This window comes from Oreochromis niloticus, linkage group LG20 (assembly GCF_001858045.2).
Source record: "Oreochromis niloticus isolate F11D_XX linkage group LG20, O_niloticus_UMD_NMBU, whole genome shotgun sequence".
NCBI classification, from domain to species: domain Eukaryota; kingdom Metazoa; phylum Chordata; class Actinopteri; order Cichliformes; family Cichlidae; genus Oreochromis; species Oreochromis niloticus.
Window position 1 is genome coordinate 37,063,821 of NC_031984.2, and position 25,789 is coordinate 37,089,609.

At 40.0% G+C, this 25,789-nt stretch overlaps 1 protein-coding gene across 7 annotated transcripts in view; it reads right to left on the reverse strand.

Moving 5' to 3' along the window:
* Positions 1–25,789, reverse strand: part of LOC100696153 (paired box protein Pax-7) — an 89,668-nt gene that overhangs the window by 45,234 nt on the left and 18,645 nt on the right. For all 7 annotated transcript variants that reach the window (XM_025901907.1, XM_025901908.1, XM_025901910.1 and 4 more), the window contains 3 exons: positions 14,706–14,905; positions 6,725–6,884; positions 5,545–5,744 (listed from right to left, as the gene is read on the reverse strand). In XM_025901907.1, the coding sequence (XP_025757692.1) occupies positions 5,545–5,744; positions 6,725–6,884; positions 14,706–14,905 (560 nt within the window). The remainder of the gene's footprint in view (positions 1–5,544; positions 5,745–6,724; positions 6,885–14,705; positions 14,906–25,789) is intronic.

Below are 25,789 nucleotides of genomic sequence, written 5' to 3' on the forward strand. Positions count from 1 at the left end.
GTCATCTGCTGATTGGAGGTTCGATCCCTGGCTCCCCCAATCTGCATGCTATATATCCTTGGGGAAGATTTTAACCCCAAGTTGCTCCAGGAGAGTAGACACGCTCTATATAAGAAGTCCACATACCATTTATTTTGATCAATGTATATGTACCCCCTACTAAGAGAGACACTTTTTAAAATGGTGTTTGAGCTTATAGCTATGGAAAATGTAGAAATTCTAGTTTGTGCTGGTGATTTAAATATGACCCTAAATCACAAACTTGGCACAACTAACAACAAAAGGTGTAAGAGCCAACTCTCAAGGCTAGTCAATATTTCATTAACAGAGCTGGGGATGTTTCAGTGGGGAGTAGAGTAGAATGTGTAATCACCTTCCAGAGGATGAAGTTCGCCATACATCAGTCTGTTCAAAGACTGATTTTTTTCATGAATTATGTTGATAGACACAGAGTGGAAGATAACAAAATAGGAAGAACGGATCTGTTGGATCATTGTACTGTCTTCCTCAATATTCATCTACTCAGAAGGACCAAACACACAAACTGAAAATTATATGTGGGAACCTTAAATAATCAAGAAATGAAAGAAGAGATCAAGACAGACATTAAATGTCTGTCTTAATCTCCTCAGGTATGTTTCACAGACAGTAAAAACATACCTGAGGAGAAAATGAACTGCAAAAACTGCTTTTTGAAAAGGAGAAGAGAAGAAAAATACAAAAAGCTGACCAATGAGTGAACACAGTTAGAATCTCAACATAAAAAACAGTGAGGAAACAGCACTACGTGTTACTATATTGCTGTTTTGTTATTACAACACTACAGCAGTTGGATGAAGTTTTGAGTAATGAGCTAGAAAGGAAACTCAAATTTACTAGACAACTCTATTATGAGTCAGGAGCTAAAGCAGCAAAATATCTAGCTAGGCATATTGAAAGACTATTAGTGCAGTTCATAAAATTAGATATCCAGTAACAGACCAAATGCTGTTTGAACCAGAGGAAATTCAAAATGTGTTCTATGATTGCTACCAAAAAATATATTCACAACCCCAAGCAAAATGTGAATTGGAAATAAGCAAATTTCTCTAGCTTCTGGATTTACCGGCTATAGGAGAGTTACAAAATAGAAAACTGCTCTCAGAAATTACAACAAAGGAACTACTTAGTGCAACAAGCAAACTGAAAATGGACAAAACCTTAGGTAGCAAATGGTATAAGACCTTTAGGGAGGAGTTGTCTCCAATTCTCCTAAAATCTCTCTATGAAACCATGACCTCAGATGGAAAACCTCATACCTGAGTTGATAGACAAAGATCAGTCTGGTTTTATTCAAGGTTGACAGGCTCAAGATAATATAAGGCATATCCTTCACTTAATCAATCATGCTCATAAAACAAAATCGGAAATGCTATAAGTAAGTTTGGACACCAAAAATGCATTTGATTGTGTTAGTTGGACATTCTTGTACAAAGTGTTGGAAAAATTTGAATTTCAGCCTCAGTATATACAGTGTACTAAAGGTCTTTATAGAGATAAAGTTACAAAGTCATTTAACCAGCTGGTTTGCTCTACAACGAAGAACCTGCCAGTGATGCTGCCTCAGCCCAACACTCTTTGCTCTCTTCATAGAGCCATTGGCACAACTGATAAGACAAAATGACTGCATAAAAGAAATTGAAGTAGGAGGACAAGAACACATGGTGGCACTGTTTGTCGACGATGTCATAGTGGCACTTTGCGAGCCAGAGAGAAACTTCCTGAGACTATTGAAATTGCTAGAGGAATTTGTTAAAAATACTCTGGCTACAAACTTAATGTAAACAAAACTCAAACTCTGGCTATAAATTACTCTCCCTCTTCATTAATCAGCAAACAACACAGATTAAAATGGAAGACTAAATCTACTACATATCTTGGTGTGATAACAAAATCTTTTAAGGAAACATATGAATTTAATTATTACAAAATTAATGATCACATTAAGCTTGATATCAGGCAGGGGTCAGCATTCAACTTACATTCCGATTTGATATAATCAGAATGAATATTTTTCCTAAGATTACTCTTCTATTTATCTATGTTAATCTATTACAGTCAATACTTTTCACTATCCCTGACACTTAGTTTAGGCACTGGAACAAAAGTATATCTAGATTTATCTCTGCTGGCAAGAGTCTAAGAATGTGTTAAAAACACTCCATTTGAGGAGTTTGAGGCAGTATTTTTTTGCTTCTCAGATGAGGTTTTTAGTCTGTGCATGTTGGCCTTATTACAAATCAAATGGAAAATAATAGAAACTAAAGCTGAGTCATTTTCAATTCAATCAATTCAATCAAATTTCATCAATTAGGTGATACAGATTAAGTTTGTAAGGGAGTTCAGTCTTGGAGGATATATTGGGTTGCTTGACTGGCCTGCATTTGATTGTAAACCTCATCCAAAAATTAGGGAAGGAGTTTTTAAACAATGGGAAAACAAGGCTATAACAGCACTATGCACATTAATGCAAAAAGGGCAATTTAAAAGGACTACGAGAGGAATTTAATCTAGATCAGCTAGACTTCTTTAGCTATCTACAGGTAAGGGATTACTATTTAACAAAAATAAAGCCAGTGCTACCTTTAGGAGACGATACATTTTAGCTGAAGCCTACAAGAAAAAAAACATTAAAAATTTCTCTGTGGAAGAAGAATTAAAGATACAAAAACTGGAGAATATTTGGCTGGAAGTTTGTTTTTTCATCACATCACATTAGGAGCAAATTCTCATCATTGGAGCCCTGGTAGAGGCAGTGTGGGAACCTTTGTGCCAATTACACCCATATCTTTTGAACATGTAAAAAAAATAAAGCCATTTTGGGATCAAATTCACATTAAACTGTCTAAATTACTTGGATCTAAAATACCAGTGTGAAGCTCTTTCCTTTTTGTCCCCTACTTGTGGCTAACATAATGACGTGATGAAATATGTTTAAAAATTATTATTCAAAAAGTGATTTATTATGAAGCAAAAGGCAGAGTGATACAGGGATAGCATGTATGACGCATGTAAATATAATAATAACCACTGCAGCCAAAAAGAGTGCCTGACGAGCCCAGTTGTAAGTAAGCTATTAAGACTTGACAGTACACTGTGTTCGTGTTTTCCTCCGAAACAATAAGTTTTCTTTGGAGCAGCCTTTCAATTCCTCACTGCATAGCTCCCCCTGTCTGTCTCTACTGTTACTACATAACAACGAAAAAGGCAAATGCCAATAATGTATATATATACATATATTCAGGTGCAGAATGAGCTAATTTGCATATAATTCCTGGAGCTATGTGACGTAGCACTATGTCGCTACCTCCAGATGAACAGAAAAAACTTTTTGTATCAAGTATTTATAGTTTCCCGTGAAGCAATCTACCTGTCCTAGCTTCAGAGCACAAGCCAATGTCTGGACATTCTCTTTCAGGATTTTCTGCTAGAGAGCAGAATTTATGGTTCCATCAGTTATGACAAGTGGTCCAGGTCCTGAAGCAGCAAAGCAATCCCAGACCATCACATTACTATCACAATGTTTGCCTGTTGGTATTATGTTCTTTTTATGAAATACTGTATTAATTTTATCACAGATGTAGCTGGTCTCAAGCCTTCTAAAAGTCTTTGTCTTGTTAGTCCACAGAATCGTTTTGTTTTTTTGTTTGTTTGCTTTTTTTTGTCATGTGAGATGAGTTTTTGTATTCTTTTTAGTATCTTTTTTGGTCAACGGTGTGGGTTTTTGCCCATTCTCCCATGGATACTATGGATACTATTTTTGTCCAGTATCTTTCTTATTGTTGAATCACAAACAGTGACCTTAACTGAGACAAAATAAGGCCTGTAGTTCTTTATATGTTGTTAAGTGTTCTTTTGTGACCTTCTAGAAGAGTCTTTGTTGTACTCATGGAGTCATTTTGGTGTCAATGTGATTCCCTGGTGTCCCAAGTGCATTAATGCATTTCAGTCCAACAGTGACAAGTTTAGTCGATGTATCATTTGTTTTTCACATTCACTTAAATTTAGGATTGGAACCAGGGAATTATGGAGTCACTAGCACAGTCACCACTCATAGAAGGAAGGTTCTTAGCTTTGACAGGTTTCTGTGTAGACTTTGCATGTTCTCCCTATGCCTGTGTAAGTTTCCTCCAACTTTCCTACAAAATTCTTGTCCTTGTCTCCAGAGTCCAAAGTCCAGAGTCCAAAGAAAAAATGGCCTACTCCACTCCATAACACTTTTACCAATTCATTGCACTTCCATTCAAATTGTTTGGAGCCCCAGCCCATTCCTATGGCCTGGGTGGCATATTCTGCTATGATGTTACTATCCATAGCAACACCTGTGTGGAGCATATGGAGTGGATGGCCGTAGTCCTGAAATCTCTGAGGCAGACAGCGCTCGCAGCCATCCCGAAAAAGTGTGCAGTTGGATGGAGGGTGGTGCAGTATCAGTGGTACCATTTTGGGAGGAGGACAGGTGCACCCCAGAACAGACAAAACAGCAGGAACCACATCCTGCTCAGATCCCGAGAACAAAAAAAAAAAGGTGACTATTTTCTTGGGACTGGCTGGTGTTACCGTCAGTTCATGTAGAACTTTGCAGGGATGACCAGCCCCTTGACAGACCTCACCTGAAAAGGTGCCCCAGATCTGGTCCAGTAGACAGAGTAGTCCCAGGGGGTGTTCATGCAGGTAAGGAGGGGTCTATGTGTGGAACCCATGTTCCACATTCCTGACTTTTCTTTCCCTTTTATCCTGCAGACCGATGCCTTGAACAGGGGTCTGGGGTGTATTTTATCCAAGCAGGTGGGGTTGATTGCCTGCCTGCGTGCCAGGTCCTTTTGTATCACACCACTCAGTTGAGTTTGTCAATAAGACATCTTTAATTTAGATTTAATTTGGAACATCTACTCTAACTTGTTGTACTGTGGATTAAGACAAGAAATGCTCATTTCAAAACTTGCCATGGAGCCATCTGGTTTGCAGTGTCACTACAATCAGGCTCCACACCAAATTAAATTGTTTATTTTCCACAATGGAAATTAATATTAACCTATGGTCATGTTGCAGGAAGCAGCCTAACTCACTCTAGCCATAGCAACAATATACTTAGAATTTCTTGTAAAAGTATATAACACAAAAAGACTTTTACTGTGACTTTTTACTGTGGCTCAAACACTGTTGGTGAAAACCCACATGCATTAATTTCCAGCTCATAATCATGACAGTGCTGTATCACTGTTCCAAATTAATCAAGTAAAAGACAGACAAAGAATTTAATTTCCTGGTTATACGTATCAAAGGCATTAAATGTCAAAATCCATTTTAGTCCATGGCTTGTTTTTTATTTCCTATTTATATTGAAATAACAACTACTTATACCCTTCTTTTATTGCATTTTCAGTCGAATATGAATAGAATAAATGATATACACTGACCAAAGTCCTTTCCTTTCATTTTATTCATGACTGAGTAAGTGCTTATCCTCGTGCATAAATATCCCAGCCATAAAGCAGGACTTGCCTGTGGAGATAGCCCATTGCTGACAGGGTTGACATGGTTACTAGGAGTACCAGAGTTCATGAAGGTGTCAGTGTAGCTGGAGAAGCCGTGCCGGTTGGTTGCCAGACCATAGGCAGTGCTGCCGTCAGGACTTGATAAACCACTCTGGTGCATGGTGGAAGGAGGTAAGGGTTGGGGACGGTGAACAGTAGCCCCACCATCTGAAAAGTAAAACACTTCACACATATATATTGGTTCCTTCCTTTATGTAAATAAGACACTAGCTAGGCTAGGCTACCTGTTCTACCAGTCTGTATACCAGATGAGAATAAACACATTCCTGAATATATGTATATGTAACACCAACACATAAACAATGCAAGTTTGACAACTTAAGTACACCACCATGATGCCCCACAGGCTTAATTGGCTTAAAAGGCTTACGTATCTAGTTTAGGATGTCTTTACAACTAAACACAACGGGGAAAGCTGGGTTAAACCTGACTGACGTTTTGATAGATACAATTACAAATATTTCCAATAGCAGGTTGCATCACTACTCTCTCTTTGTTTGGGAATTTTTCTGCTTTTTCCAAAATCTACCAAGCCAAAATTCATAAACCTTGAAGCAGTGGTGGAGGATGGGCAAAGGAACAACCTGGCATGGAGATTTTGTTTGTTAAAACTGCAAAATCGGCATTGACCTTCATAGACAATACAGTTTCTTATTGCTTTTCAATATAGTATTAATTCCGTGATTCCTTTGATTACACACTAACATTAATTGGGGATGGCATGCTCTCTGCAATCAGTTTTTTATTCTGTGGAACCACCTAGTAAGTCATGCCTATAATTGAAACAATAATTTTGTTCTGAGGCAATATGCTTTAATGTAATAGATAGAGGATAACACTGCATTTTCTTCTGCTAGAGATAAGACATTATTGGCAGTTTAGAACCTCTTCCAGAGAAAAACTTACATTGATCATTAATTTGTTCCATACATCCAGTCAAAAAAAAAAAAAACACACACACACACACAAAAAAAAAAACAAGACGCAGCAATATAGTTATAAAAGTGCCCATCATGAATCATTATTTGTTGGTAAGAACATGGCCAAAATAGCGGTATCCACCAACTCCTTAGGAAAACCTATATGTCGCATATGTAATCTATCAGTGAAAGGAGTATCTGTTCTACCTTGAGTGTTGGTTGGGTAGTTGGATTCTGGCAGCTGATATGTAGGAAGTGTTGGCATCCCTGCAGGAGGAAATCCCCCTGGAAGAAGGTGATTGAATGCTGCAAGTTGATTGGCTCCTGCTTGTTTTCGCCACCTGGCCCTTCGATTGCTAAACCACACCTTGGAAGAGAAATATAAATAAATAAACTGGAAGGAAAACAACAAAAGCCTCACTTTCTTAGTTGTTGAGTTGTTGATACTAAGGGTCAGTCAGAAAAAGTCCTGTTTCATTTTTATTAATTAGAAATTAGCTTCTGCCTTTTAATAGACAGAAATAAAATGTGTAGTCTAATGGTGTGAGGTAGCCAATGAAATAATAAAGCAATGTCAGCCAAACCCCACTGGTTACTGAAAGTTAGGTTATTTTTCACCAACTTATTTTATATTTAACCTGATCCAGAGCATAGCTGAATTTAAAATCAGCTAGACTTTGCACATTTTCATTGATGCTTTTCTGATGCCCTGCTAAAGGTCTCACAGATTCTCTGCTGAAAGAGAATTTTACCTTTTCTCGCCACAAAGTACATAATAATAATGGATTGCATTTATATAGCACTTTTCGGGACCCCTCAAAGCGCTTTACAATATCACTATTCATTCACTCTCACATTCATACACTGGTGAAGGCAAGCTACAGTTGTAGCCACAGCTGCCCTGGGGTAGACTGACAGAAGCGAGGCTGCCATATCGCACCATCTGGCCATTACCAGTAGGCGAAGTAGGTGAAGTGTTTTGCCCAAGGACACAACAACCAAGACTGTCTGAGCCGGGGTTCGAACCGGCAACCTTCCGATTAAAAGACGAACTCCCAACTCTTGGGCCACAATCACATACAGATAGTCCTTTTGTAAAATTTCACACACAGGGCAAGATCCACAATCAAAAGCCTATATTTTATTGTTGAGAATATCAAAAATGATTCAGGACATATAACTTACTCTAAGCATTAATATATTGGGACATGCCATCATTTCAAAGGTAAAACTTCAGCACATTAATGTTTGTAGTGTGTGTTTCTGTGTGTAAATCAGATTTCTTCTTCACTTTTAGTCCTGCATTTTTGTTTTCATTTCAGTTAAACTATACCACTCACATAATTTAACATAGGCATACTTAAGATGACCTTTATTAGACCCACAGGTGGGAAATTTGTTAAAACTACACATTTGTTAACATCTACACATAGGGTCACAGCAGAAATCTATGTATTGCTTGCAGCTTTCTACCTGCCCACTTTTTCCAGGAATCCTCTTTTTCATTTAGTGCAAACGAAAATGTGCCTTTCATGTAGAGAAGCTGATTTGGACTTCTATATCTGCAGAGCAGGCTTAAATTATTACAACAGGCGTTGTTGCCTTGAGGTACTTGCGCAAAAAACGCAGAAGTAGATCATAAGGTCTCACTACCTCTGCAGAAGAGACGTGACTGCGACTGGAAAAGAAACAGAATATGACCTATCATCATTTTGCCTCTTCCTGACCATAACTAGAGGAAATAATAACATGATATCTTTGGGTTGTTTTCTCATGCAAGGATAAATAGATGTGGAATGTATATGTTTGTACATTTATAGATACATATTTCTGGCACATTTAGAGACATATTTAAAGCTCTGTGAGTGGAACCCATGTTCCACATTCCTGACTTTTCTCCAATTCAAAGGAAATATTAAAAAAAATTACAAATAGCTGTGTTATTTAATTAGCTCAACCACAAATATCCACATTTCATATTTCATACTGGAACATTGCAAAAAGGATCTGACTTTGCCTGTAGTTATCTGAAAAATAAAACAGAATTTAATTACATTTTTCTAGCTGTAAAAGACATTTGGGCTGCTCGCATCAAGGTTTTAAACAGTTGGAAGGTGGATTTAACACCTCCGTGTTTTTAACTCTGCAGGCGTGATTGTGGATGCCGTGCAGGTGCATCCACCTTCCCTGCAAGGCACCGCAGACCACGCCCCACCACACCCCACCACACCCCCCCACTGCTCAATAGAGGCCAGGGAGCCATCCGGCCGAACCTACTCCCACCCCCCTTCCCAACCCAACACTACCCAACAGGGCAGTGGCAGCGGTGGCAGCAATGCAGGTCCGGAGGCCGGCCACGCCTCCAGCGGTGGCGGCAACGCTGGTCCAGAGGTCGGCAACCTGGCGAGCTGGCACAACCCGGCAGGCACGGTCGTGAGACCCTGCTCACAGGAGGCTGAGCTGGGATCCATTGCTCCGCTGCCGCCTTGACATCGGCCCCAGGTTGACCGCACTTCCCTGGCCCGAGAACCTTCGTCTCCCTGCACAGTTCGTCCACCGCTCCCGGCTGGAAGCAGCAGGCACGGCCCCACTCACGCCTCATCCACCTCTGGCTGGAGCAGCCCCTCACGCAGTGGCTCCTCCCCCTCTGGCAGGCACAGATCCCCGTGTGCCTCATCCGCCACCTCTGGCTGGAGCGGCTACTCCACCACTTCCGGCAGGAGCAGCTCTTCACCCGGCTGCTCCCCCTCCTCCGGCAGACGCGGCCCCCCGCACGCCTCATATACCACCTCCGGCTGCCGAGGTGCCCCACGCGGCTCCTCCACCGCTTCCCCACCGTCGGGATACACCGGTGTGGGGTGGCGGTGGTGGTGTTGACCAGGCCCGGAGCCAGATCCTCGATCCTCTCCAGGTGACACGCTGCCTGCTCCCGCAGCTCCTCCTGCTGGCGGTATGCCTCCACCACCTGCTTCCGCTGAGTGGCCGCCAATTCAACTACCCTCTCAGCCAGCTCTCCCCCTCCCTGGCTCTGGCGTGGGCCTGCCGTGCCGCGTCCTGGGTTTTGGCACCACTGTGGCGCGATTAAGGCACAGCGGGTCCAGAGGTAGGTGTTATGAGCCATCTTTATTGAACATGTACATCACACCACTTTTACAATACTTACCAACCCTTACAAACCCCCTGTTTTTAACTCTGCGGGCATGATTGCTCTGACCAACCTTTCCACTCTCTGCTCTGGCTTCACTAAAAATCGCACAGCAAGAGAGAGAGAACTCATTAACTAATACATCACACACCTGTCCAAACCAAACTCCCTGGCACTGCCCCTTGAGCTCACTGCACCACCCCTCCCCTGCACCTGAGTCAGGGACCACACCTCCGCTACAGTTTCTCAGAAAAATGTTTGGGGTTTTTAAATGTTTTTCAGAAGAAGACCTACAACTCTATGAAAGACATAATGCACCTATGGACATATCAAGCCTAAAGGATGATGTACCAAAGTTATCCTTGGACCTCAAACCAAAAACTGAAGTTCTTGAACTGTTCCAACATCGCTGTGGAAAAAGATAAAATCCATCATCCAAGGAAAGTATCCACAAAACTCAATCCAGTGAGTGAAGACGGGGCTCTAGCTGCGGCCTCTGGAAGAAACATTCCCAAGGCTTCCTTTCCTCCTGCTATGGCAGTGTGGCGCCCTGTTCCACTCCTGTATTTGCTGACATCGGTACCCTCCAACCAACCACCAAGAAGATCACTGCAGACATGACCTATGGTCATGTGCTCTGGAGTGACTGAAAAAATGAGATCACAGATACAAGCTGTGGAAATGAGCGTCCTCCTAAGTGTGTATGGCTTCTCCCTTAGAGATAAGGTAAAGGGATTAGTGATCCAGGAGGGGCTCAGAGTAGAGCTGCTACTCTACCACATTGAAAGGAGCCAGTTCAGGCATCTGATGAGGATGCCTCCAGAAACAGTTTTCTGTGCATGTGCCCCCGGGAGGAGGCCCAAGGGCAGGCCTAAGACATGCTGGATGGACTAAATATATCGGCTGGCCTTGGAATGCATTGGTGTTCCCAGGAGAAGGCGGCTGGGGAGAGGAAGCTCTGGGCTTCTCTACTTAGGCTGCTGACCCCTCAGCCAACCCCAGATAAGTGGAAGAAAACGGAAGGATGGATAGTTACATTGAATTGACCTCAACAGCTGGTGAAGAGATGAATGCTTCCCTCCAAGAATGTGGACAAGTGAGAGAAGAAATTATCTGACAGATGACTAACTTAAGCAGAGAAAGCCATCCTTGTGAACGATTTTAACTTTGATGTCACACCACACAAATCTCACATTTGGAACTAATTACAGCCACAGATACAGTCATCCAAAAGAACAACATTGTGGATGCAGAAGCGGAGCAACTGAAGAGGAAAGTGTCAGCCTGTCTTTGCAACACAAGGCCCCCAACCTCCAGTATCACAGACTCTCTGAGGCACTTGAAAACAGACAATACTCCTGATCACATCTCATACAACAGATTATACCCAGGGGAAACTATACCGAGCCAGTATGGTTTACCAGTGATACCTAAATAAGGGGGTACTTTTAATGTTCATTGGCAGTGTGATCATTGGCAGTGTGATCCAACTATATAAATAAAATTGAATTGAATTGAATTGAATTGAATTGAATTGATCAATCTGTTACCTCAAACACCTCAAAGTTCCTGACTTGAATTTTGTGGAGAAAGTGAAAGATGTTGTGAGGACAAAAGAAATAAGTGGCTCTTATGGCATTATGTCTGTCTTTACTTGTCTTCCAGCTACTGATTGCATGGTAGTTTGTACACTGAAGACAGTTAAAGAAGCAGGGACCCACTTGGTCGGTAATGAGGGTGGTTCTATTCTGAAATGGGGTCATTGTGTAATTTCTTACAATGTCCACATATAAGTGCCAGTACTACAAATAGAAACATAGGTGTGTCATGGATTCACTAGGCACAACCCCATTCATTTCCAATGATTCTGACCAACTATAATACATGTGTTTAGAACAAAATTGGTTGCTAATTGCAGCCATGCAAAAACAGTAATTTTGCATGGCTGCATTTTCTGTGCAAATATTGTTGAATTAAATTTCAGAGACAATCATTCAAGCTGACTATAACTGGTTTCTCCATGTTTATACATTAAGTAGTACTGAAACAATGATTTGATTTGACACACAAATATTTTTAGTTACAGTCTTTGCAGTTCTCTGTTTCCCATCACTATATCTGTACCATACTATGTAATAAGTATTTAATATTAATGTATTTTTTGAAACCTTTCATTGCCTCAGCTTAAGGACACAGAAATAGTATTCAAATGTAGTGTAAAGTTATAACTAGGTCTACTTAACTGTGCCATTATCCAAAGAAGGGGTCTCCAACTCCAGGGCTTGAGGGCCGGTGTCCTGCAGGTTTTAGATGTGTCCTTGATCCAACACAGCTGATTCAAATGGCTAAATTACCTCCTCAACATGTCTTGTAGTTCTCCAGAGGCTGGTAATCAACTAATCATTTGATTCAGGTGTGTTGACCCAGGGTGAGATCTAAAACCTGCAGGACACCGGCCCTCGAGGCCTGGAGTTGGCGACCCCTGATCCAAAGTTAAAAATTTAGCCAACATGATTGAGAAATAGTAAGCTTCAAAACAAGTTAGAAGGTGGGCATTGAGTTGGATTTTCTTTTAATTTGTACTCCATTAACTCATTCTATGTGTAGGATGGATGTAAGACGACCAGTGTCAAGTAGAGGCTTACAGATAATTCTGAGGTCTGCATTCATGACCTAAGTGGCAGGCATGGAGGAGTTTCCATGCCACGCTGGTTTCTCATTGTCTCAGTTTTCTGTGACTTGATTGAGCCACTTTGCAGTTATGGCTTAAAGTTCCCCTGAGAGCCAAGACTTCCATGATCTGCTCTGATTTTTACAATGAGTGGTAGACTCTAAAATGGTGGGAAAAACAAATTCCAGCCAAGAATCTGGGAGTGAGACATGCAAGAGGAATGCAGCACCCACCCTACTGCTGAAAACTTACAGCTGTTGTTAGAACTCTACAATATTTTCCCAAACACAACTGAGGCACTGTGAAGCTGTCAAACAGATACCAAAGCCAGTTTCCTTAGTGGGGATGTGAACAGCTGGCAGAGTCTCCAGAAGTTAGAGAGAGTTAGTCTTGCACACTAAACAAATATATAAAATACTGTGAAAAAGTCTCACACCTCATTTCTTTATATTTTGCTAAGAATATGGGAAATGTACAGTGATGTATTGAAAACAAACATATTTGGTACAGAGTTTGTATAATTCTAATGAGATTAAAAGTCAGTATTTGTATGACCAAATTTATTGTTCATCACAGCTTGAACTCTTTTTGGCAGCCATGCCAATCAGATACTTTGCATCGGGGTCAAAACCTGACAGTGCTTTTCTGCATTCATAATTGAAATGCAGCCAGTAGTTCTTCTTTAATGTGGCATACCAGAGCCTTCTCTCCCAGTTTCCCTTCCTTATGAATGGCTTCTTGACCGTCAACTTTGTTGAGCAATAGATGAATCAACTGAAGGACCAGAACTGTCTCTCAGGTCCTGTGTCACATCATTTTATCCTGTTATGGACATTTCTTATATCTTTCATCTACTTTAGATTGCTTTTAAGGCCTCCTATTTTTGTCCTCTACTTGTCCAGCTTCCTCATTTTTTAAGGATTTACTGCATAGCTAGCTGGTGAGCTAACCGATCTTTAAGGATAACCATGTTGGTGCAAAAATACAATTTTATGCCTGCCAACCTGTGTTATCATTACCATTCAACTAAAGATATGAAAGCAAATAATGTATTTTTGTAACAAGCTACTTAGTTTGTTCATTGTTTTTATTTCATCACCATGTTCCTTAGAACAATTTAAAATTCGGTATTTGCTAAGTTGTCTGTTTTGTATTGACACTGTCATGGTCCCTCTGTCTTTGCTGGCCTGACCTCCATTTCGGGGGTGGGGTTCCCTCCACCTCAAGCCCTCTTTCTCTCCCTCCTCTGTGTGTGTGGTTTCTTTTCTTTGTGCAGCACTGGGACCTTGAAGAAGTTCCCACTCTTGAGCCACATACACCTGCTGACAATCATACGTCTGCCGCTGATGATCCCGTCAAGGGGCACTATTTAGTAGAGCGGTCGAGCTTCAGTCAACACTGAATCGTTGAGTGACAATAGTCACTGGAACCCTGGCTCATCCAAAGAAGTGATCTTGTTGTGTTTCTCTTAGTGAAGGAAACTAACCCTCTGTTCTTTTTATGTCTAAAAAACCCATGGAGAGTTTTGAAGACAGTACCAAGGTTTTTGTAAATATTTTGGATAGAACTGTGGAGTGTGTGTTTGGAAGGAATTGCCCCACCGGGAGTTGGGGCAGTCACCACTGAGAAAATCACGTTTTGTTAGAACTGTTTTGCACCTTGTTTTTTCACTGTAAATAACCTCACTGTAACTGTTCAGGAAGTCTCGTGACTGGGTCCTGTTACTGTGCCATTTGGCAAACCCAACAGACACAACACTGGTTCATCCTTTGGGTTAGGTGCCTTTTTATGTTTGAATGATACATAGGCCAGAGTTAACATGCAAAACAAATCTGAATATGTTCAGTGGAATAGGAAAAATGAGTTAAAGAGAATTAAAAAAAAAAAAAAACTTTGGAAGGGTACCTGAGAAACCATTGCTCAAGACTATTTTTTAAAAATGACATGACAGTCTTGCTCCTTGAAAGCAAAATATAAAGAAACAAATGGTGGCTCAAGACTTCTGGATAGTACTGCAAGTAATTTATGAAACAGTATAGTAGAATGCTGCATAGTCAACAGTAAAGGTTCTAACCAGTATGTGTGATTTCAAAAAAGGTCAATATTTTACTAATAATCTATTGAGAATGTTGCAGCATTGTGTTGGACGACACACAATACAAAACATCATTCATGTTTCTTTATAGAGATGCTCTCTATCAGTGCCTCAGTTCAAGTAGTCAGTTTCAACATTTAAAATGAGTAAGTGTGTCTTTGTGTGTGGGTTTGAAAAAAAGAGATCAAGGATGGAATGAAAAATGGACAGATGAAGGGTGTAACTCATGGATGCAGAGATCTATGGATTAATGGATAGTTGAATACTAAAGCATTACCTGGACCCTGGCCTCAGTAAGTTTTGTTCTCTGGGCCAGCTCCTCTCTAGTGTAAATATCAGGATAATGTGTTCTTTCAAAAGCCTTCTCCAGCTCCTCCAGCTGCTCCGCTGTGAAAGTAGTCCGACTCCTACGCTGTTTCCTCTTCAGTGGAAGGTCAGGCTCTGATTCCACATCTGACGATTCATCCATCCGGCTGCCTGAATAAGCACAAGGTAAATACGAAGGTATTTAGAGCATTTAGGAAGACTTTAGTCATCATGTTTTAGTGAATATGTATTAATGCAGAATATTCACAGGACAACTGAGATGTACAAACAAATTGCCCCAATTTATAGATGCAATGGGATGCTAACCCTGACCTCATGTCAGTCATTAGCATAAAATTTGAACTTCAGTGAAGATACCCTCTCTTGGTTAACTAATTTGAAATGCTGTTAATTTGTAAAGTCTGCTCTCAGAACAAAGGTTCAGCTTCAGGTTCCTTTATCTGTTCCTTTTTTTTTAAACCTTGTTGTTTTACATTTTGGGATCAGAAACCTTTGCCCAGAAGAAAGAAAGTGAAATTCACTATGCAAAGGATGGTAAATTAAACCACTTCTTAATTGCTGAAGAAGATAAGTCTTTACACTATTACTTTGGTATTTTTCAGTAAAATGACTTGAAATGCACTGAAACATAATTACCATTTCATGGTAATGTAGGTAAAATAGCTCAGGAGGTAGGGCAGGTCATCTGCTGATCGATTCCTGGCTCCCCCAGTTTGCATATCAAATATCCTTGGGCAAGATACTAACCCCCACTTGCTCTCCGATGCATCCATTGGAGTATGAATGCGTATGAGTGTATATTAGTTAGAAAGCACTGACAAAGCATAGAGTGCTTGTGTGAATGGGTTTGTATGGTTGAATGCGGCACGTTGTATAGAGCGCTTTGAGTACTCCAGGAGAGTAGAAAAGCACTATATAAGAATCATTTCATTTACCATTCACAACAACACAAATTCCTGTCATATTGAGAACACATATACAGCCTTTGTTTTATTGTTTATGAGTGAACACAAACCCAACAAATCAAAGCTAAGTTGGAAAAACAGCCCAAAGAGACTTAGAAGCAATCACTACAGTGATTCTACTTTCGGAACAAGAATAGGTAAAAGGTGACAAAAGGCTTGACTGCTCATCACTGCCTTTGTTACCTGCTGAAGATCAGGCTCTGGCTGCTGGGCTGAAGTCAGCATACAGCTATAACATCACTCTGGGTTCTTGACTAGCTTTTTTAGCATGCTGTCTGTGCAGATGCTTGCAAAGAGACAAAGTCCTGTTAGCCAGACACAGAGCACCAGCCATACCTGAGCACAGCAAAGCTGCCATGCAGGAGCTAGCAGTGGGTCAGAAAGTGATCTGTAAATACAAGAATGGCCATTACTACCAGAGCAAATGTGGCGCTAACCACGGCTACGTTTTATGAAGTGGTGTTTGACGACGACTCATTCTATGACAACCTCTTCCCTGAGGATATTAAAAACTGCGTCCACCTCGGTCCACCCACCAAAGGGTGGAAGAAAGGAACCTCCAGCAGATCCAGACTTAGGCAGGGGCAGCCATAGTGACAAAAAACTCGCTATGGAAGAGAGTCCACAGTTATTAAAAATTGCAACACAACTAAGGGAGGATTCAGAGTCACCTGATCCAGCTATAACTATATGCGTTATCAAAAGAAAACCTTTAAACCTAATCTTGAAAGTAGAGAGGGTATCTGTCTCCTGAATCCAAACTGGAAGCTGGTTCCACAGAAGAGGGGCCTGAAAGCTGAAGGCTCTGCCTCCCATTCTACTTTTAAATACTCTAGGAACCACAAGTAAGCCTGCAGTCTGAGAACAAAGACATCTACTGGGAGTCAGGAAGTCTTTAGGGCCTGACAATAACCTGATAATAATGAATTACAGTAGTCCACCCTAGAAGTAATACATGCATGAACTAGTTTTTCATAATCATTCTGAGACAGGATGTTTCTGAGGGTTCTATGCAGTTCTACATACCTGTGTAATATGCACATTGGAGGGCATACCTGGTCAAAAAAGATTGAATCCTCACAGTATTACTGGAGACCAAGGTAATGTTATCCAGATTATTTGGTTGAACACTGTATTTCTAAGATATTTATTTAGGGCAGAGTAAGACAAGATGAGATGAGACAAGGCGAGATATGATACAATCCAATGCAAAACAATAAGATAGCCTTTATTAGTCCCACAGCTGGAAAATTCACATCCTCAGTTTTATCTGAATTTAGAAACAAGAAACTAGTGATCTTCATGTCTTTATGTCTTTAAGACATTCCTGTAGTTTAACTAAATGGTAAAGTATGAATCATCTGGCTTCATGGATAGATAGAGCTGGGTATCATCTGCAGCAATAAAAATGTATGCTATGCCTTGCTATACTACATGCTTACCCTAAGCATGTATTATTTAAATGAAATTGGTCCGAGCATGGAACTCTGTGGACCTCCATAGCATAAAGGGAATAAATTTTCCAAACTCAGTCTGAACTAAGATAAGATGAGATGAGATGAGATGAGATAAGATAAACCTTTATTAGTCCCACATGTGCTAAGTTTGTTTGGCCACAGCAGAAAGTGGACAGTACAAAGTTAAGAGCAGCAAAAATTAAGAAAAACAATAGAATAGAATAAAATAGAATAGAATAACATACTATACAAAATAAAATAAAATTCTATATAACATAGAATAAAGTACTATACAATACACACACATACAGGGAGTGCAGAATTATTAGGCAAATGAGTATTTTGTCCACGCAAGAAGCGTGTGGAAAAACCAAGGCGCAAAATAACTGCCCATGAACTGAGAAAAGTCAAGCGTGCAGCTGCCAAGATGCCACTTGCCACCAGTTTGGCCATATTTCAGAGCTGCAACATCACTGGAGTGCCCAAAAGCACAAGGTGTGCAATACTCAGAGACATGGCCAAGGTAAGAAAGGCTGAAAGACGACCACCACTGAACAAGACACACAAGCTGAAACGTCAAGACTGGGCCAAGAAATATCTCAAGACTGATTTTTCTAAGGTTTTATGGACTGATGAAATGAGAGTGAGTCTTGATGGGCCAGATGGATGGGCCCGTGGCTGGATTGGTAAAGGGCAGAGAGCTCCAGTCCGACTCAGACTCCAGCAAGGTGGAGGTGGAGTACTGGTTTGGGCTGGTATCATCAAAGATGAGCTTGTGGGGCCTTTTCGGGTTGAGGATGGAGTCAAGCTCAACTCCCAGTCCTACTGCCAGTTTCTGGAAGACACCTTCTTCAAGCAGTGGTACAGGAAGAAGTCTGCATCCTTCAAGAAAAACATGATTTTCATGCAGGACAATGCTCCATCACACGCGTCCAAGTACTCCACAGCATGGCTGGCAAGAAAGGGTATAAAAGAAGAAAAACTAATGACATGGCCTCCTTGTTCACCTGATCTGAACCCCATTGAGAACCTGTGGTCCATCATCAAATGTGAGATTTACAAGGAGGGAAAACAGTACACCTCTCTGAACAGTGTCTGGGAGGCTGTGGTTGCTGCTGCACGCAATGTTGATGGTGAACAGATCAAAACACTGACAGAATCCATGGATGGCAGGCTTTTGAGTGTCCTTGCAAAGAAAGGTGGCTATATTGGTCGCTGATTTGTTTTTGTTTTGTTTTTGAATGTCAGAAATGTATATTTGTGAATGTGGAGATGTTATATTGGTTTCACTGGTAAAAATAAATAATTGAAATGGGTATATATTTGTTTTTTGTTAAGTTGCCTAATAATTATGCACAGTAAATTTTCTCTGATTTCAGTTTTTTAAAAAAAAAAAAATTTAAAAAGAGGGGGGGGAAAAGATTTTGATGGTATCCTCCTCACTCAAGTTTCTCACCTGCACACACAGATATCCCCCTAAAATAGCTAAAACTAAAAACAAACTAAAAACTACTTCCAAAAACATTCAGCTTTGATATTAATGAGTTTTTTGGGTTCATTGAGAACATGGTTGTTGTTCAATAATAAAATTATTCCTCAAAAATACAACTTGCCTAATAATTCTGCACTCCCTGTATATAGATATATATATTAGGGGTGCAACAATACTCGTATCGATATTGAACCGTTCGATACAGTGTTTTCGGTTCGGTACGCATATGTATCGAACAATACAAAATTTTTTATTTCTTTTATCAACTTTTCTTCTGCCGATGCTGTCTCTGTTGAGCGCTCAGTGGATCTGCGTTCGGCTACTCCGCCTAGGCTGCACTGTCGAGTGCAGCGCATGCTAGCAAGACAGAAGCTAAGCTCGTTGCAACATGGCAACTGCCTCAACGCTACCCAAAATTGACCCCCCACACACACACCCACACACCCACACCCTCATTCAGATCTGGCGTTTGGAACTATCTTGGTTTTCATGTGAAGCATGACCCTGATGGTAAGCGCATCATGGACAAAAGTAAAACAGTATGTCTGATGTGCCACGCAATGCTCAATTGGTGGGAACTAGTGCGTTAGCGCAGTTAGCGTGTTGATGCCGTCCAGCCCCACGCACGGGGCGATCCGCGGTAACTCGTTAACAGAGATTTGCCGCGTTATGGCGTTAATGTCATTTTAACGAGATTAACGCTGACAGCACTAGTGGGAACACAACGAATATGACTGCACATTTACGCCGACAACATCCTAGTGCAAAGACAAGTGGAAGCAGACAAAAACAAGCACGCATGCTACAAACTTTACGCGAGTCATTTAGACAGCCGTCAGCACATGATTCTCCTTATGGGGACCTGATATGTTCAATATGCTGCTGAGAATATACCCCAGAAGAAGCGTATAGTATAGCTTTTATTTTGGAAAGAGCCATTTCTCTGTAATAAACTCTCCTTTTCCAAAGATGAGTGATTCCTCGATCAGATAGATTTATTTTTTATTATTATTTTGTTGTTTCAGCAACATTAAATTTAAAAACTGTACTTTTGAGTTGAAATATCTATTTATAATTTTAATAAACGACAAATTAAAAAGGCATGAACATTTTTTTGTATCGAAAAAATATCGAACCGTGACACCAAAGTACCCTGGCCCTGGCGACCTGTCCAGGGTGTACCCCGCCTCTCGCCCTATGACAGCTGGGATAGGCTCCAGCGCCCCCGCGACCCTGGAAAGGATAAGCGGAAGCGAATGGATGGATGGATGGATGGACACCAAAGTATCGAACCGAACCGTGAATTTTGTGTATCGTTGCACCCCTAATATATATATATATATATATATATATATATATATATATATATACATATATATATATACATTAGATACAGCTTTTCTGCTTAATAGCACTTGAAAATGGCAGATTAACCAACAGGTTAATGAAAATTGATGACTGTGGGTTCTTCATTATATGAGAAGGGTGCATAGGTAAGAGTGTCATATTTTTTTTAAATCGTTCATTTTAAATATGAAGTCAATATTTTGAGAAAAAAGTAAAAATTGTGAAGATTACAGTTGTTCTTTCAAGATAAAGTGCAACAGCTGCTACACCCTCTACAAAATGCCATGTGTAGAATCGGTTTCAGTAACAAGGGAATTATTTCTCTTTAAAACATAATCACAGTCAGGTTGATCTTCTTACTCTTATTACCGTAGTTTTCGGGTCATAAGCCGCTACTTTTTTCCCCACACTGTGAACACTGCGGCTTATACTGACGTGCGGCTAATGCATATTTTTTTTCATGCGGCCAAAAACATTTTGCCTGGTAACAGTAGACCAATCAAAATGATAAGTAGTATATATACGATATATATTTTTATCGGTTGTTAAGAGACGTTGTAATGTTGTTTGTGCACTGTTCCGTAAAAAAACCATAAGCAACGTAATTTGTGTGTTACCGATACGTACGTATACTTAAAGGTAGCCGTGTTACAGGCGCTGTTCGAGGAAAAAAAGCTTTTGCAGTATGTATTTTTGTATGTTACCATAACGTTTATGTTACCTTACGGATTAAATTAAACATTAAAAATCCTCACGTGTAATATTTCTGTGTAAATATCTCATATTACAAGTGAAACGCATACGGCTTAAAATCCGGTGCGGCCTGTACAAGTACAAAATTGATTTTCTTTCTACAATTAGAGCATGCGGCTTTTAATCAGGTGCGCTCTGTAGTCCGGGATTTACGGTACTCATCTTATTACGATAAGTAATAAGACGTTGAAGACATGGTGCAATCTGGTCATAAGGATAAACTACACAAACGTGGAATAGTTGGCTGGATTCGTGCAAAATGAAATGGCTGGCAATGGACAGTTGCAAGGATGGTTACACTCTCGTGCAGTAAAAAGGGTGCATGTTGTAATACAAGACACAATAAGAGAGCTGACCAAGCTGCTTCACTAACTCAGCAACACGAGGCATCTTGTAGAGGGTACAGTAGCCATGGAAGTTGTTTGGCTGGAAACTTAAATCAAATCAAATTAGTAATTCTATTATGAAAATAGTAACAGTACTATTAAACTAGTATGTGCAGACTCATCTGAAATGAACTGTTGGATTGTAGAGCAGTTATTTTGGTCTCCAGTCCATCTTTGTGTTATGACATAAGGCACATTTCTGTGTTTTTAATAGCAATCTTCCAGAAGATTAGAAAAATATGGAGTGAATTACAGTGAGTTGGTTGATTCTGATTTTTGTTTTGCTAAAATTCACTTGGGTCCTGTTCTTTCTTAATAGTTGATATAAATTGTGGGATGCCATTCAACATTTTCAGCCATTTTCAGCCATTTTAGGTCATATTTGCCAGCATTAAACCTTATACTATAAAATTCTAAATTCAAATGTGATGTATTATGAACGATAGATATGTTTGAGAATTGTCAGAACAGTTGACCCTCAATCTGTGACTGCGACAGTTAGTTTGCACAAAAGTTAAGGCATGAACAGCACATTAGCAGAATAACAGCTACGTTAGTGTGCTTAGCACTAGGGTGCAAGGATTTTCAGTCTGTCAGTGTTCAGAGTGGTTGTGCAGACTCAAGAAGTTGGACCTACATCTACAAGCTTGTAGCATGACAAAAGACAAGCAGTAATGAAGCCTGTGTAGATGGCTCACTCTTTCACGATTTAGTCTTAAATACTTATCAGATATTCTATTGTAATTCAGTACTCAACACTGACTGTGAGCTCTGGTTGTGGATATTTCCTGGTTATTGATTTTTTTGTACGAACTGAATTCAACTAACTTAGCTTAACGCATTCAGAAGCTGGTCTTGGTGGTAAAATAAAAAAAGAAAATGCCTGTTAAACTGACTTGGACAACTACAGGGTCGACTAGGAAGTTTAATTAAACAAGGAATTACAGGATTAGTGTGAGGTTCCCAGTACAGGCCACTGGAAGAGTCTCAGGGAGAATATGTTTTTGTATTCCCCCTAACTCCCACCCCCCAACCCTCTGCCAAACACTCCCACTAGAGAATTGTCAACGGATTACATGTGGCCACAGGACATGCTGCTGCATTAATTAAATCAATTCTTTCAACATTTATTCTCTTCAAAGGTTTGTTTTCCTAAAGACCAAGGTAAAAAAAATAATAATGAAAAAAATATATTTATACTTCTCCACATTTCTAAAGTAAGTCTCAATATACCGTATGTGTTATATTCGTAGCTGGTAGGTTTGTGAAGGAGTGGGGTAGGAGGGATTGCTGCAAAGCAATTTGGCACTAACTCAGCATGACAACACTTGAGGCCACTGGGATCACTTTCCAAAAGGCACCTCAGAGTCCTCGGGGTGCTGCTGTGACAGGATAGACTCTATTTGTTTTCCCGCCACATGCTGCTAGATTTAGGGCAAGAGAAGGGCAGAGGTGGCAGCAAAATGTGAAAGAAATGTGAATGAAAATGTGAAAGAAAAGAAGCATCCTCGCTGAGAAAACTGGCTATGGAGCTTGCATTTTTTCTTGTATATCTACTTTTTTTATTCACCTTACTACCAAAGCAGTTACTTTATGTTTGTGGTGAACATATTTACAGTGCAGAAGGCTGATGGTTTTTGTAACAGCAAAGATGATGAGCAATATTTTTAAAGTGCACTACACAATAGTAGCAGCATTTGCAGACTGTTTGTGTCCGTCCAGGTTGTGAGATCATTCTGTTGGTTTGATTTCTGACATCACGCCATTTCACTGAAGAACATGATGTAGAGTGTGCCAGCTGTAGAAATGTAATTAAAACTTTTAGAAGTACTTTTTATAGTACCACAATTTGGTAGTTAGCAAATGTTTATTAGTATTTATCAGTATACCAAAACAATCTCTCTGTCTCTATCCACTTGGGCTAAATTGTGTATTTTAAAATAAATGTGTTTCATGTATACATTTGGTAGATGGAGTCGAACTTCCTGAATATGGCACCTTTTTTGCTCTAACGATTAGGTAAGTTCTGATTATACATGATGATGAAACTTTGTGCAAAGTACAGACTCATTTTCATTTTTATCTAAAGGGCTTCCAGTAGGTCTCATAAAGTGCTATATAAATGCCAGTGTACTTTCATGTACCATTCTCACCACTACAGGCAATTAAGTCAGTAACACAAAGTCTTTTAGTCACAAACAAGCTCCATAACTGCATGAAAATTACAATCAAAAGGATGAGGAACTGTATCTATGATTCAACTTGAATTTCTCTCCTGAGAACAGATTCCATATAAAATACAGTGCATGAGAATTAATTTATATTATTTTATATAAGGCAGAGCTGTAAGTCACTGAGAATTTCATTGAATTTGACATGTAAAAAAAAAGACTGCATAGCACAGTGTGATCTTCAGTGTTGCAAATGGCATCTTGAACACCATTGGAGGTTTGGTATCACATGCTAGCAGCTGCTCCATGCTTGCTTTGGAAAGCCGCACAATAAGAATCCCCAGCATGGATGAGACTAAAGTTTGACAGGCCGGTGGATCAGGAGGGTCAGCTCCTCTTTTCAGCTGATAATGGAAAGCAGAGATTATGGTAATGAGACAGACGCCTAGAGCCGATAGAGGGGCTAAACCTGGACTTCATCTTTGTCCACGCCAGATCTCCCGATTGGCATGCTATGACTTATCTGTAGAATGGGAGTGTGATGTAGCTCCCCAGACACATGCACCCTCACACATTCACGCACAGGGTTACACATGTGCAGCTATAACAAACACAAGAAGAGCAACGTTTTTGTTACAGAGTGAATACAACCAGCACTGAAACACATCCAAGCTTTTATGTTTTATCTTGCATTGCACACAATGACATGCAGTGCATCTCCCTTGGGAAAGTCACTGAACTCCAATACTAGAAAGTATTTGAAGGCATAAAATAAAGTGCTGTATGGATGTGTGCAGGTGTGTGTGTGCATGTGTGTGTTTTGGTAAATATATTATTTTACATTTTCATAACATAAAATTGGCAAAATGTTCTTTATAAACAAATCCCAAAGATTATGTTTGCATATTATTTTTACTGTATCATCGTATATATTTGTAATAATCTTTAACTATATGAAGCAAACTATTCCAATTATTGGGTTTACTAAATGTAGAAGTGAAAGATACCTGTCACATGTTTGCAGAGGTATAAACAACTGTTTGGGGTTCACAGAAAAGGCCTTCTAAGGCATTAATATTTTGATATGCCCAACAGATATAATGCAACACATTTGCTGAAAGAATGCAGTGTGAAAACAGTCGATCTGATGGACAATAGTCATGATATTGTTACCCATTTTGACCAAGACATGGGGACAAAGACTAACTGCTCTGGAGAGCTACATGAAACTAATTATGGGTCATTGAGAAAATCATATTAGTTCCAGTGTAATTACACCCAGGATCTGCTTTCAGTTCAGCTCAATAGTCTCTGACCAGTTAAACAGACTGCTGGCTCAACAGTTAATGAATTTTATTATTGAAAAACAATGTGTTTTTTTTCTCATAATGGAATATTAATGTTGCTGTTTGGTCCTCTGCGGGTCTGTTTGCATGTTAGAGAAATAAGTGGCCTGTTAGCATCTTTCTTTTGTTCATTGTCTCAGTTTATTTATGGCCTGCTTGGGCTATGGGCACACCTGAGCCAGAGCAAAATGCATTTGTTTAGCTTTAGTTAACTTTAGTATTAGTATTTACTGAGAACAACAATCATCTGCAAAGAAAGAAATGTCTGAAATCATCTAGCACTTAACAAGTCTTTACAAACCGTAGTCACAGAGTGATTATGGTAAATGGACTGATAATTATATAGTGCTTTTCTACTCTCCCATTCAAACAAGCGCTTTTCTATGCTTAAGTTTTCTCTACCGAGGATTCACACAAATCCATACTCCAATGCATGCATTGGAGAGCAACTTGGGGTTGCTAGGTTATTTTGCCCAAGGATATTTGGCATGCAGCCTGCAGCAGCCAGGGACTTCCCATTAATAGATGACCTGCTCTACCTCTGGAGCTACAGCCACCCCAAGATGATATGATATATACAGCACTTTGCTAAGACACAGCCACACTGATTCTCACACTGGGGGCAACTTGGGGTTTAGTATCTTGCTGAAGGACCTTCTGATATGTGAATCACACACACACACACACACACACACAAAAGAAAATACACTACAGACAATACTGATAGATCCACATAATTATGGAGTCTGCCATAATATTACTGAGATATATCTTAAAGCAGGAAAACTAATGCCCTAACTGTGTCAATACCACAATGAGACTATACCATTAGCAAGTCTTAATTTAATGGCACACTTTTAAGTATTAGTCATGTGATCTAATGGATACTGTAATTAGCATAGAAAGGATTTCCTTCATTTGTACAGTTTGTATCATCTATTCCATATGCCAGCTCTAACGGACTAATTAAAAAGAGAGGATACAAAGTTCTACTTGCTGACTCTTTCTTGTCCTACGCAGGTGAACAGATTTAGGAGGTGTATGAACAAATGGAAATAAACTAAAATGGAGAGGTGCTGGCTGTGGCTCTTTTAGCCATCATGTCTTAGCACAAAGT